Raw genomic sequence first — 15,613 nt, 5'->3', positions numbered from 1 at the left:
GAGAGGAGAGAGAGAAGAGAGGGAGAGAGAAGGAGAGAGGAGAGGAGAGGAGAGAGAGAGCTAAGAAATGCTGGAGGGAAGGGATAAGGACGGGAGGAGAGAAAAGAGAGACAGAAAAGGAAAACCAGAGAGGGTAAAAGTTTCACATGTAAAATGTAAATTTGCTTTTCATCATTACAGCTTCGGATTGGAAATTAAATCGTAGCATCCTTATGATAAACCCACGTTGACGGGATGCAGTATAGCGGCGGAACACCTTCAATTAAGGGGGGGGGGGGGGGCACTGCCGACTTTTGGTCCTATTCTTTCCATGCAACGATCATAGGGCTAATGTTGAAATGCCAAAATCAAAGGGGGCACGGTGCCCCGGTACCCTCCCCGTTCCGCCGCCTATGACGGGATGGGGACGCTTTTATGGTCGTCGTTGGGAGCTCGGCACTAATGGGGTCTGGGGACGATGTTGAAGGTTTCGCAAATGTTTCATAAAAGAGATGCTATTTTTTGCACAACCTATTAAACATTTTTTTTACGTTTGCTATGAAAATGTTAGGTCCAGTTCCTTCAGGTCCACGACTCCACAGCTTACAGCAGGAGCTACCTAGCATAACAATCAACCCGCGCCGTGTTGGTGGCATGAACTTTCCGTCAAGTGCTGGGGGGGGGGGGCGTTTCACGCCCCTCCGTCTAACTCGGCTCCTGGGCTACTAGCGACACGCGGTAAGCGGCAATCGAAAGAGCGTCAAAAATAAGGAGGAAAACACTCGGTCATTTTAAGGTCAGGGCAAAGGTCAGGTCACCAGGGTCCATCAAAGGTCAATTTTTTGTTGATTTCAACGATTTTTAACAACCGACGGCTAACTCGTGAACCAATAGAGCTACCTGCTACAGTGCCGCGGAAAAGCGCATTCGACAGCTCTTTTAACGCTCTTTCGCCAACATGTCCTCAAATTTGACCTCAGATCAACGGTTTAGCCCCCAGAAGGCACCGCTCTGATTGACCTCAAATTTGACCTCAGATCAACGGTGTTTTACCGCTCTAGCACGTCTCTGTCAAAAGTCAAAAACTGCTGAAGACCTTTTATGTCCTAAAATGACCTCAGGGGCACACACAGGGGTCACAGGTGCAATTTTCCGATTCAGTGTGCCATGTTTACCTATGGACCGATGTTTGAGAGGGTGTAGAACGAAATTCGTCCAAAAGAGGCGCATTTCAATTTTCTCCCATTGACAGCTTATACCTAATGGAGCACTCGCAAAATTGACCTGACCTTAGGTCACAAACATAAAAAATCCGAGGTATCCATTTTATACATACTGCTACCTTAAGCAATTACTGAAAGTTTTGAAGTGATCGCTCTGTCGGTTTAGCTACAGCGAGCTTTCGAATTGTTTTTCTGAGGTAAGGTCTCTTGACGTTACCTGGTGACCTGACCTTGAATGACGCTACGCGTCGCGTCGCCGTTTTTGAGATATTCGCGAAAACCCTGAGGGGGGAAGGGCATAAAACGCCCCCCCCCCCCCCAGCACGGCGCGGGTGGTCGACATAGCGACTCGGACTGAACAAATGCCTTTAAAGGTAGTGTGCCAGCTTTCTTGGACCGTATGGAGTTAATGGCCCAGATAAGGAGAACCGGATTTTTAGAACTTATCCATACCTTCAAAACTCATGGAAACGTCTTAAATCCTTCAAATTTTGAGTACCCCAGTGCGAAATTCGCCCCGACGGGTTGTCGGTCGTACCCCAACCACATTTCACACCACTACAGGGTGGGGCAGCATAATCGGGAATGCTTTTTGGGCTCTGGTCATGAGTAGGCATGGCATTATTTTGATAAATTATATCATGGCAACGAAACGCCCAAAAGTTGTGCATCATCTGACATGACTACATCCATGAGCATGCAACTTCCTGGAAAAGAGCAGCAAAATAGTTCGACGGTGCTCCAAGTGCTTTGCGCGCGCCCATAGACACTAATGTTAAACGAGTAAAACAAGAACATTTTGTTTAAAACAATGCCATTCCACGTAAAGGTTGCTGGACAGGTCAACGTGTTATCACGGACGATAAGGATTGTGTGGGGATACTTAGGACAAAAAGTTAACGTAATCGTCGTAAAATAACTCTTAGCAGAGGACATACAAGATGACTCACTTGAATATAAGGAAGAAGCTCTTGAGCATATTAACCCTCGCCCATGTAGGGGGGGGTTGGTGCAACCCCCCCCCTGAGGTTTTTTGGAAATAGTGCAAAAACGGCGGCGCGCAGCGCCGCCAAATTTTGGGTACCTTATAGGGCAAACCTTGCGCATCTTTTGATAAAAAAAATTTGACCGGGTCATGTCAGGTCACCGAGTTATGACGTCACAAAGGGAACAGCCTCCGGCCGGATTTTCACAAACTGAGTGCCAACGCCCGAGGTTTCCTGCCGGTGGTACGGACATCGGTTGATGGATTGTGATGAAACTTCCCATGCATGTTGGGGCAAGTATTGGCTATCATATGGTATAAGAAACTTGACCGGGTCAGGTCAGGTCACGGAGCTATGACGTCACAAGAGGAACAGCGTCCGGTACTATTTTTGAAAAGCGCCCGAACCACTATTTTGCTAATTCTTGTCACCTCAATGGGAATATGCAGCAATATTAGCTTCTATAGGGAGCAAATGGACCTCCCAAATCCAAAAATACAATCAGATTTCAAAAATTTAATTTTTGATTTTTCGAATTTCTGCTGCCGACTGTGACCTTGCCGACTTCCGGCGCTCCCAACGCGCCATTTTTAGAGCTAGGGAAACGAAATACATACCAAACGATAGAGAATTGATCAAGGAACACGATAGTGAAGGTTTCAAGTCGATATCTCCCACCGTTTTGCCGCAATCGCCGCGGAAAGTTGAAAAAAGTCTATTTTTCCGAAAATTTGACCTTTGACCGGTCAAAAGTAGGTCAAATGTTGACCTAGGACCAATAAATATACCACCAATCGCGAGATCTCGGCGAGAGCAATCCGTTGGTCTTTTCCGCTAAGCTCTACGACGCTCCGTTTTCAAACGCCAAGGGGGGGGGGGTCGCACCAACCCCCCCCCCCTGCATGGGCGAAGGTGGCAGATCGCCGTTTACGGGCGAGGGTTAAAAAGAAACAATGTTCAAAACTTCAGCGACCAAAAATCTTATCACCGACTGGAATACGATAAAAAAGAATGGCATGCCATATAGGGGATTGTATCGAGAATATTGCAGCGGTCATGCAAAGTAAACATCCTGTTGAGGTGATGGACCTATGGGTGGTCTTCAAGGGAGGTGCACGTGGTGCACCCTACTTCATCGAGCCCGGATAAAACGAGCACCTCTGGTAAATACATCCACACTCTGGCAGACTCACGTGGAGTCGTCGGAAGAGAGGATCACTGACGGTCCAGATCACGTCTTACGAGGACTCTGTCCGTGCTGGTACTGCAGTGAGGACGACATGTTATTGTGTAGGGCACCTCCACCTGAGATGAACCAAAAACTTCTGGTCCTTCAACTCCGCCGATTTAAATCCGACCAAATTCTTTATATGGAGCGTTTTTTTGGTAGAAGTTTAATGAACAACTTATCATCAGTAAAAACGGTCTTCAGTGCAAGGTAGGAAGCTGATGGGCGATCATGGACAAGCAGGAGGCTGCACGTGCATGCGCGTGCTTTTGGACCCGCCTTGAGAAGGTCATCGACGCGAAGGGCGGTCAAATAGGATGAGGGATAGGTAAAAGGTGACCGATTGATGGGATGTTGTTAAAATAGTGCTTGGAGCTATATTTTTAAATTCATGACCAAATAATCCCGTTTGATATTTATTCCCGATTATGCTGCCCCACCCTGTTATGAACAATAAATGCACACACTGAAATCGCTATTACCGATATGCTCATCCAATCAAGTTTCGATAAACCCGTTCATCATCATCTCCTGCGGTTTCGAACACGCCTGTTAGGTGGCTTCTGATGCTCGTCGAGGTCGGAATTTCCAAATACGCGTGGTGCGTCGGGCCGCGCGCTCTGACTTCGGCCAAGAAAAATGCGTCAGCTGATCATTGTCATTTCTGCCACTTGCGTGTGGTGAAATGGGGTCATAACTTATAAGACGGCTTTTTCATATCAATTATTTTACATAAAATCATATTTCAAATCATAAATAATGTTCGACAGCCAAATAAAAGAAACAATACCAATACGGGCTTACAGTTTAAGGCTCGACATTGTGTTGTCTACGATTAGACAGCTGATAACTCATTCCCGTACGTCGTATGGTCGTAACACTATAATGACCTTTGCTTATTGTCACAAGTGCGCCGCATTCGCGATTGTTGCCCGACGCCTGTTTGCAGGTGAGCCCACTACAGTTGTTATACATATCTAAAAACCGAAAAACTTTTAGGCGAAAAAGGCACTATTACAGGCCCATTTTTGATTTTTTTTTTGCGATATTAGGTAAAAACAGAAGCTTCTTATCCTAGGAAAAATAAAATGGGAAATCTTTCAAAGGTGGCACACTACCTTTAACGTTTCAACGGTTGAATAAGGTGAGAGGATTGAGGTAGGCTTGTATCGGATTTTCTTCTGCTTGTCGGTAGTTTAGGACTTGAAGTTAATTTCGCGAGCTGTCCATAATCATTCAAGAGGGAAAATTCAGCTGCACATCGTTCGGGTCAAAGTAATACCAAACATTCTCAAATTTTGTAGTAAAGAGCCAGTAGGTAGTCTACGAATATATTTAAAAAACAATTAGAAAAAGAATAAGTGGACCGGTTTCGTCTATCAAAGACTTCTTCAGCGCTTTTTTTCAAAAAACGTGTAAGAAAAAAACTAGCACAGTGACAATTGTTTGAAATAAAATTGGATTCAGTAAGAACTAAGAACTTCATTGTCCGAAAACCGGTGAGAGTTGATAGCTCAATATGACACTTAGAGCCGTGCATAAGGAGGCGTGAAAACACTCTCCTCATCTCGTTCTATTACGAGAGGACCATGTGTCATGGCGTGAGAAAGGTCTTCTCAAAATAAATGACACTGTATGAGTGAATAAATAATCCGTGCTCCCTTGGGCTATTGGCAGACCCTACCACATGATCGGGTGGTGCAGCCGTTTCGCCTTCCACCTGAGATCTCGGAAAGTTACCGACCGATTTTGAACATTCAAAGAGCGTTCGATAGCCCCACCAGGGAACTACCTTGTTACCAGGTTTCGTTGACCTAGGTGCAACCCATGACGTCACAAGTCAGGTCAAAGGTCGCATTTTCACCGATTAATAAGAGTTAGCAGTTTGGTAGCGCTGTTTATTTTAAATCTTTTTGATCTTGAATATTTTTCGTTATCTTCAAAACTGTAAGCGTGACAGCTCTTCCCGCTAAACCTTTTATTGGGTCGAAAATGACAGAACATGACACCCCTCTGACGTCATTTGTGACTAACCTTTTATAAGAGCTCTGGAAAAATTTGGTCACAAGGTGTAAAAATGATGCCCGGAGGGGTCTTGAAAGTTTGGTGGCGACATTTGCTATACTTTAGGAGATATCGACTGAAAAGGAGAGAGGGGGCCGTTTCGCGCCGCCCTCCCCCTCTCAACGGGGCTTTCAGTTGCTGCTCTCACAGAACTATTGGTTATATTACAACGTAGTGGAATTGCAAGTGGCAATATAAGCTTCCTGCCAGCGCTGAGCGCCGGACCAGAGTTTACACATGCAGGCTGAAGTTTAACATTTAACTTTTGAATTTTTAAATCGTTGAGCTGAGAAGGTTGTGAGAAGTGGATGATCCCAATCCACGTCCCAGTGGCTGCTCGATCGCACTTTCCCTGGCCCACCTCTCCCACCAGGCTAGACTTTGCCCGGCACAGCCGTCGCCTCAGTGCCTCGGGCGGTGACCCGTTCAAAGGGGCTCACAATTCGTATGGTGCCGTGGCTCTCAAACCAATACAGAACAGTGAAACGCAAAGGCTCACTTTCCATATAAGGCGAACGGCTGATTCTGGCGCCGGGGCTTCATTCATGCTAAGGCGCCCAATCACAGCGCCGCATTTCAGTTAGTGTCGGGCGCAAAAGCTACTATGCTCCGCCCCTCCATCACGTGACCCTGCCCTCACGTGGCCTCAGTCACGTGGTGTTTCCACTTCTTGGCGCATGGCGGCGCTAGTCTCGCAGGGGCGGTGGTAGTTTGCTCCCCCGCCGTCCGGGGGTGATGGGTAGCAACTGCTGGTGACTGTACCTTCCCGGAAAAATGACGCCCAGGGAGGTGACTGTCCAACTTATTGGAATACTACCATGAATGCTTGTCAAAATGTGTGTCATCATGCTATTGTTTGACAAGTGATGTATAATAAATGTGATATTAAATAATTATCTCCTGACTGTTGACTGTTGAGTGGTCAAAATATTCAAATAATCAGGGTACAATGCTGTGCATAGTGCACACTAATCATGTTGTTTTAGTGTAGGCCCTCTGCACATTGTTGTGTGCACTGCTATGTGCACAAAAAAGTGACTGGTGCACAAAAAAATGACTGGTGGTACATGACAAAACAAAAGGTTGTGCAACTGTGAAGTTCATGCCCTTGGTCAAGCTGGTGCCAAATGCCTATAGCTATAGCAGGATCAGTGAGGGTTGTAGACATGCTAATACATTGTGCAATGTGCATTGAAGATATTGGCACAAAGTTCATCCGTAATTACTATGCTTAACACCTAATGTAGGAAGCGACATAAATGCCCAGATGATAAAACTCTCTGGTCAACATCACACAAATTTATTGACATACTTTGCAGGTACATATTTACATTCATGGCAAATAGGTACTTTCAATTTGATTCAGAAACTAGTTGCTAGTAAGCTTGCATTTTTGTAGGTACAACAACGACCATATATTAAATCATAAAAAACCTTCTCATGGCATTCAACACATACCTTTTTACCGAACAAGTAGGTACCTAGCTAGGTACCATACAATGATTCTAAAAAACTTTCCGCAATCCATCTATGTCTCAACTCACAACTGACACAATGAATTTGAAATACCCTAACAAAACCTATTAACTGTACATAAGAAGAATGCAATACTACAAGAACTATGAATTTCTGAAGTTATTCTCACATGCTGGAATGTTGAAACTCTACTTTTGTCGTCCATTTCCACGTTTGATTGAGCCATCATATCAAACTGTTTTCGTTCTTCAGTCACAAGCTTTCGCACAAATCTTGAATTTTTACGCATCATCTTGAAACATGCTCCAGTCTTTCCAACAAGGTACAAGGTAACATTGAAGCAATTTTGATGTTACCTATAACAGCTTCAGATCATGATAGGCTTGAGGTTTGTTACACCATTTGCCAGACAAATCTCTACAAAATGTGTATCAATTCCCAAACTAAGTAATTGATCATATCAGTATTATGTTTATATAAAGAAACTCAAATAATCCATAAATTGTTATTGAAACACTCCCACTTCAAGAATTCACAGCAAATAACAGTACAAGTACAGAAGCAAACAAACATTGCGCCAGATTTCGTATGAAACGCGCCATCGTCCTGAAGTTTCTACCACAGACGGTAGTTCAACCGCAGCCGTAGTGCGAAAACCCCTGCCCACCTTACCCCACGGCGGAGCTCGGTTGCAATTTGTAAATACGCAGAGCCGCGTGGTCCCCCCGTAATGGTGATCTGTTTAGTACACTAAACTCTTTAATGTTGGACAGGATTTCGAATGAACAAAGACACCAATCTAACTGTGAAATCCAGTTTGCCCTTTTCCTGAATGTCAGGCCTCCAGGAAAAGGCTTTTTATCGTAGATGACATGGTTAACCGGATATAATCGCGATAGCATGCACATATTTGCCAACTCTCTACCATGGGCATTGGATCCTTTATCGACATTAACGTCATATTCAACTCCTCTAGATAGATCATTGAATATGCTCAAATTCGGCATCCTACTATTGAAATCACCGATTAGAAATACTTTATCATTTGAGGCCATTTTCTCCTGCACATCGCTAAAACTCTGGGGACTGAAATACAATGAATCCCCGGGGGGTATATAACATGCCCCAAATATCCAATCAGGGACACACGACAGGCGGAACCACACCTGATCATGCCTGGCGTCTACATCACAAACATAGCGCCACATGTGATTTTTAAGCAGAACTGCTACACCTCCTCTCATTTCCTTTCCAGCACTTCTTATGACATTAAAACCAGGTACTGACAGCACATAACTACATTTAAGTTCGATTAAGACTACGAGGTCGAACTCCTGAAGAAAAGTAATACACTCTAAATTTTCCAAACAAGAAAGGTTACCGTTCACATTTCCAGATATCACTTTGATTCCATGTGTTTTATCCGTGAGTCCTCAGAAAAAGCTGCCCTGATATGAATCTACAACCACACTGTCAACGTAAACCTTCCTCTCTTTGAAATCATAGCGAACATTTCTGCCCTGATTTTCCGGCTTATCCCTCTCCCTCTTCTCTACCTCCCGCAGTCGACTGAGCTCTTTCCTCACCAGAGGATGGACATCCTTCTTGACATACACTCGCCTCATGGTGTCGCCCGCGTCCTTCAGTTTCTTCGTGTTCTCCAGCACCCGCTGCCTATCGGTGCTGTTGGCCAGCACCACCTTCACCAGCCTCTGGTGCGGGCGGCTGGGAGCGGCACCATTGGGAGGGCGCCGAGCTCCCAGTCGCTCCACCGACTTTACTTCAACACCCTCCATCCCCATCACCGACAACAACTTCTTCACTTTTTCACCGTCCGTCACTGCCTCCTCCATGCGTTCTTCAGGCAAACCAGAAACGATCAGGTTTCCGGCCCTCTTTTCACTTTCCATGATCTCCAGCATTTTCTGATGCTGCGCCACCGTTTCTGCCATTTTCTCGTTGTCTTTTCGAAGAGTCCGTATCTCCGTCTGCATCATATCCTTCTCTCTATCCCATTTGGAGAGGATGTTATCCAGCTTGGTCTCGATTCTGGCTATATGCACTGTTTGCGGTCCCGCTTCAGTTTCGCTGGCTGGCTCATCTATTAACGTTCGGAGCGCAAAGATCAGCTGATCCTTACTTAATTTGCGGACCTCTGCGGGGGATAGTCGCCGCACATCCTCGCTACTGGATAGATCCTTGTCAGGCATCCTTGACGAGTGACGACTACGCTGCACGCCTGGATGAAGTTTGGTGCTGGCTCCCTGTAGATGGCAGCACCCTCGCACCGATGTAGGTGACACCACAGCGCCACTTCAGCTGGTGACCCGTCAAGTTACGCTTCACTTGTCGCTAATAGATGGCGCTGTTAATACTCCTGTCGCGCGCTCCCTTTGAACTGCTGACGACCACCAATCAGCTGACTGCGGTCAGCCGGTGCACGTAAACAGAACCGACTGGCGCGGCAGGAATGGCGCAGGTGCGACCAAGGCCAAACTCAGAGGTAAGTCGAAAATATCAGTCGTGGCGTGACTTACGGTTGTTCCAAGCGCCTTTTCTTGTGTCCCACGCATCCACGGGAAAACACGTCACTCCTTCTCGCCACTTCTTTGCACGATTCCAAAGTGCAAAGTGCGATTCCAAAGTCCATACAATTAGTGATATGGACCACATCTGGATGAATTTCAAGTCAAGTGAGGTCAAATTTTGAAGTTGGTTTAGACCTAAAAAATGTCTATCTGATGCAGTTTTTCACGGTGAATCGAATGGTGCTATTTTTGTTTTCGTACGAGGTCTACAACTGAAAAAAAATCATTTTTTTTTCAAAAAAAAATATGTGTCGTGACGTCATAAGTAATTGAATAACTCCCACATTTTTTAACCGATCCTTCTAAAAATTGGCACGTAGGTGCACATAGACCACTTCTCTGACGTATATGCTGTTTTTTTCGATACACTCAAATTTTTGGATTTTATGATTATTTATCCGAAAAAGTTAGCTTTTTTAAAGAAAAAATAAGCCCAAATCCAAAATTTTCAAAAAACCGAGATAACCATTTGATAGACAAAGTAGAATCACGTATGAACTTTTTTGTTACGTTTTGATTCTTTTACAAATGAAGATGCTAGCGGCGTTTGAAGTTTTGCCGTTTTTGAGGCGAAAATGGCGTGACATGACGTCACTTAAGCGTCATTTTCTCAACAAAAATCCAACGGATTTCGCTCAAATTTTCAGGGAACTTGTTAAATTGATGTATGATAAGGTACTGAAAGTTTGACGCCGCTGTCGTAACGCGTTTAGAAGTTATTGGCGAAAAACAGGAGGGGGCAGATTCTGCCCCCCCCCCCCAGCGGGGCGCGGGTTAGACCCTGTAAAAAGGCCAATATGGGCGAGGCTAAGTGGATATTAATTACCTTCCCATATTTTTTGCTTCACTGCCTAGCCCCCCTCACGTGCCACGATTTCAGCTCCACCGGGGGGGGGGGGGGCGGCGTCGCCGGCGGCTCGGTATGTGTGAGAGAAAGTGGACTGTATCTTAAACGTCAGCAAAAGAAGGTACAAAATACCCGTGTGTCGGTTCTCCTTGTTATACCCCTTAACGGAAAGAATGTATACAAAATAGGTCTGTATTGTCTTTAGACCTGGGGCATTTCAAACGTGCGGGCAATCAAACATGCGGACTGAACAAACGAGCAATAATAAAATGAACGGTAAAATAACGACAGATGCTTAAAAACCTGAAGCGATATCCCAGGTTTTTAAAGGCAGAGGATAGCAGCATTCAATTCATGGTACAAAATACCAATTCAGCTGTAACCTATCAGGTGGGTAGCGGTCGGGGATCGGCGGGAGGTGGTGTCTGAGTCAGTACTGGAAACTAACTGACGCACCGTCCGGCGGGAGACCCTGACCTCGGCTCGGCCTATCACGTGACAGCACACTCGTTTAACATACGCGGGCACCCGCACCGGTGGCCGCGCGGAGCGGCCGCGCGAGCCGTGCTCAAAATAACGGTGCACCCACCATAGCGCTGAGCGAAGCCACGACCGCCGTACGGACAACGTTACATAACCGTAACAGGCGGGCAGTGGCATTACTGCCCCGCCCCCCAGTTAGTGACCATTCCTTAACATTAGTTTTGAGTTGAAGTAGCAGTATTGAGGTCCCTGGCTTGCACTTACCGGTTTGGGCACTCATAACAATATAACATGGAGAAATGCTTTAATTCGGAGATATCTAATTTCACACTTGCAGTTTTCATATTCTAAGGGACTAATGCATTTGAATGTCCTCTTGTAATTTGTGACGTCAGCGGAGATCGAACAATTTTTAAATCATATAGGTACTAAAATCATCGGTAAAACGTGGTGGTATGTACGCATATTTACGTCTGGACAACGAGTTGCGTTGGAGAGGCCGGAAATAGTGGCGATTTCAGGACCGCAAGAATGGACCGCCATTGGAATGATTCTTTTTGAACCCGTGCACTGTTTTTGGCTGGAATTAAATAGTTACTACAAAACATTTTGTGATTACGTTTGGCCAAGAATGAATGCTGTTTTAAGTTATGATTCAATATTCATACCAATACATCAATATGCGTTCATCAACCAGCATTTTCTGGCTTGATATTGCTCAGCATGCTCTTCAGTATTGATCTCCTGCAATAGTATACCTTGTTTTTGGCCAATAAGCTCTTTCAATTTTACTTTTTCTTGCTGATAAGTGAGCCAGAGCAACTTGCGTTTATCAGCCAACATTTCCTAAATTCAACTTGATATTGCTCAGGGCTCAAGAGTCAGGACTCTGGAGTCTGGAGCCTTAGCCTCCTGGATACTTGGAATTGTTTTCAGTCAGCATGTTTCTTTAAGGACGCCATTTAATTGCGTCCCAGAAAAGCTTTTTCTGGCACCTAAAAGCTGACTCGCCCCAAAATTGGTCCTCAGCACCTATTTGGTGGATACCAGCACCAATCATGGAAAATGACCTTAATTAGCTGTTTCTGGCACCTATTCATCGGTACGCCTTACTCTTTTTTCTGAATCTGGCACCTAAATGCTGAGCGTAGCACCAATCTAGTAGAAAATGAACTACTGGCTGGTAGAATCATGTTGTTCTGGTATAATGACCCCTGGAGTCTAGCCTAAAGGTTGCCAGTGCAGTTACACTCTAAGACAGCCCCGTAGTGATCTCAGCATTGTATATGACGTTTAAGTAAGCAAATAATATTGATTTGTTTGAAAAAACAATGTCATTTAAAAATTTAAAAGTATTTATTTGTAATGCTTAAAGGGAAACATTTTTGTGAGTAATTGTCTCGATTTTGACCATTAAAACGGGTATTGTATTTTTTGACGTCATCAAATAGCTCCAAAAAAGAAATGTAATGTTTTCATTCCGTTCAAGGCCGCTGAAGAAACGCGGGATCTTGCGTGGGACATTGTCCGTTGTTTGCCGCGCAGAGTTGTGCCTTGGTTGTGCCTTTTTCATCCGTTTCTTACTTATGTCATGTGTGCATGAAGCTTTGATTTTGTTTTTGGTTATTGTGTGGCCGGTCAGTCAAACGCCCCTGTAGAAACCGGATGCTGCGTTTGATCGAGATGGAGTCAGACGATGATTGCAGAAAGCTAATAATATTGAAAAGAGGGCCGGTTGCGTGGCACGTCTGTTCAGAGTTGACATTTTGCTTTACTCCAGTTTATGACCTGAGAGCCTGGCTGGAAGTGACGGATCCAAACTTTTCACGTTAAAATGACTGAGGGTGCAATAATCTTAGTCTCTACATAGCGGGCTGGTATAGGAGCGTCTTGCTATGCTGCACCATAGCTGGCTAGTGATTCTCTTTTGGCTAGAAATGGCGTTAATCATTATCTCCACTGGCGAAAATGGCACTTGACATCACCGAATTCAACGTTCATGTTGTTAGGATACATAAAATCAGGAAGATTACGCGAATTAGGTAGGCAAACGTGGAATAAAATAGGTGCTGGATGTTTTGATTTTGGTGCTGAATCAGCAAACAGCAAATACGGAGTTCAACTAGACGATCTGGCAACTTTAGGCTGTGTGGAAGCAATTAGGTGCCAGATTCAGATATTAGGGTCGAATAAGCATTTTGGGGCTGATCAGCAATTAGGTGCCAGAAACAGCTTTTTAGGGACCAGAAACAAATATTCCCCTTTCTTTAATATGATATAATTCAATCACATGGGATCCGAAACTTCCAACAAAACGACGTAGGTACACGAGTACGAAAACACCAGATGAACTTGAAAAAGGCCTTGGAACAGAGCCACGCGGTGCTCCATTTGTTTGTTTACAATAATTGTAGTGCTGATGTATTGTTTTATGACTCTAGCGGTCGGCTTAAAAAATGGAACAATTTAACCAAATCTATTAGGCAAGTAATATTTTTCTGAGAGAACTAAAATATTTAAAAGCTAAACACTATGAAATACAGGAATCGGAACGAAAAGGTAACCTAAAAATCCAGCCTAATCACCGGCTCCTAAAACTGCGACAAAATCAGCACTTTTCCCCGCAACTCGTTGTCCAGACGTAAATATGCGGTATGTACTGCTTTGCGCGCAACATCTGCCGCATTTTTGGATTGCCAAAATATTGCTTCCAAACGACGTCGTAGGAACAGAGGAGTTCCCAAATGTAAGAAAGTAACAGTTATAATACCTACCTTTCTTGAAAACCAGTGAATATTTGTCGATAAAATTTGGCAGATATTATTTTTTGTCTTTCTGAACCACGGGACATCACTGTCATGCCAATCCAATAACTTCTTTAAAGTGGGAGGGTCCATTTAACATGTTAGAGGTCCACTGGGTCGCTACCACCCTCGCTGCCGCCGCGTCGTCCGAGTCTGGCCGTCGCGTCGTCCGAGTCTGGCCGCGGTGGCCACCGGGTCCGAGCGTACGTACCATCTCGGTACGTGCGGCGGAGACGGAACCGTGTCATGTAGGTATATACAGGATCCTCCCGGTGATCCGCACATCACTCAACCTGTCCGGAAAATAGTTAATAACGGCCAGCGTAACTAAACTTGATGCGAGAGAGATTAGATGCAGTAATTTTGGTGGGCCTACATCATTCTTGCCTTACAAGAGAATAATTCATATGGAAGGGAAGGCTGCGTTGTGCACATGAGATACCGAACCCCTTCCGTAACTATCAGCACGTAACAAATAGCACACAATCAGTTCAACGAGTTAGGTGTCGTTAAGTGACATTACGTGAGCCATTTTCACTGTACTGACAGCTGCCGGACTTTACTCGAAATTCGGCCGTGTAGTTGACAGGAAGTGGTGGGCTGGTCTGAAAATGTCAGATCTGACTAGCCCTATGAGCTATAAAAGCCGACCTGTCCTGTCCTGTGCACCGGGCCGCGCTAGCTCCCCTCTCTGTGCGCCTGTGTCCCCCGAGATCACCGGTGGGTGGTCTGCCGTCCGGCCGCGCCATGTCGTCCCCTCTGATCCTGTGCCTGCTGGCGGCGCTGCTGCCGGGCCTCGTCCGGCCGGCGCCCATGGAGCCCTCGTGGAACTACTCGGACCAGGCCTCCTGGAGCCAGGAGTTCCCGCAGTGCGGCGGCGTCGGCGACCAGACGCCCATAACGCTGCAGCCGGCCGTGCAGTCCTCCACCGATGACGACAACCTGCCGCAGCTGCTGTCTGTCCAGTCCGGCCTCAAAGACGGCTCGCTGACCGCCTCCAACACGGGCCGCACGCTCAAGGTGACGCTGAAGGACAAGTTCGGTGACCCGGCCTTCCAGCTGGAGAGCAACAGTTCGACTCCCCTCAACGGCCGGTACATCCTGGACAACCTGCACCTGCACTGGAACGACCCGGCCGGCGGCCGCGGCTCCGAGCACAAGATGAACGGCACCTTCGAGCAGGCCGAGGCGCACTTTGTCTTCTTCAACCAGCAGTACGGCAACGTGTCGGCGGCGCTGGCGCACGCCGACGGCCTGGCCGTGGTGGGCCTGCTGCTGCGGCCCGATCCGGCGCTCAGTCTATCTCTGCCGACGCTGGGTCTGGACGGCGACCTGCCGCAGCTGTCGCAGCTGGGCAGCGCCGTCACCAGGAAGGTCGATCTGCGCCCGCTGCGATTGCTGCTGCGTGACGCTCTGATCAGCTTCTTCAGCTACCAGGGCAGCCTGACGACGCCGCCCTGCAGCCCGGTGGTCACGTGGATCGTGCATGACCAGCCCGTCTCGGTGGAGGCCACGTTCCTGCAAGATCTGCGCACCAGTCTGTTCTCTGATGTGGCTGGCACCAACACTTTGCAGAATAACTGGAGATTCCTTCAAGCACTTGGTAACCGAACCATCTACAGGTATTACGAACTATAGGGCTTCTAGTGCATTATGTTATACTTGTGCGAAAATATTGAACTGATCGCAAAACAGTAACTGGATCCGTAGCCGGCTTTAAGCTGAGCCATTGCACTGTTTCCATAGCGGAAAAGAGAGACAAAAAAATCCTTCTGATTACGAAACCAGTATATAGGTATAAATTACAGGGAAAAACAATTACCTAGAGCCTTATAATTTCAAATCTTGTAATTTTGTGTTTTGTTCACACAACCTAAAACGGAGTAATTGTCATTTGAGCTACGTAACCAGACTATTGGAAAAAGGAATCCCTCC

General features: G+C 46.1%; 1 protein-coding gene across 1 annotated transcript; it reads left to right on the top strand.

Annotated features, from left to right (window-relative positions):
- The first annotated feature begins 14,425 nt into the window (after positions 1 to 14,425).
- On the top strand, positions 14,426 to 15,316 carry LOC122375892 (carbonic anhydrase 2-like). Its single transcript, XM_043355465.1, has one exon. It carries the CDS (start codon positions 14,426 to 14,428, stop codon positions 15,314 to 15,316), a length of 891 nt encoding a protein of 296 aa, XP_043211400.1.
- Positions 15,317 to 15,613: the final 297 nt, after the last annotated feature.

Source organism: Amphibalanus amphitrite, unplaced genomic scaffold (genome assembly GCF_019059575.1).
Source record: "Amphibalanus amphitrite isolate SeventyFive unplaced genomic scaffold, NRLGWU_Aamphi_draft 001949F_arrow, whole genome shotgun sequence".
Lineage (NCBI taxonomy): Eukaryota > Metazoa > Arthropoda > Thecostraca > Balanomorpha > Balanidae > Amphibalanus > Amphibalanus amphitrite.
Note: the sequence above shows the minus strand (reverse complement) of the source record. Positions and strands in the feature narration are given on the sequence as shown.

Coding starts and splice junctions, on each gene's coding strand:
- LOC122375892 (XM_043355465.1), top strand. CDS start 14,426: ATGTCGTCCCCTCTGATCCTGTGCCTGCTGGCGGCGCTGCTGCCGGGC.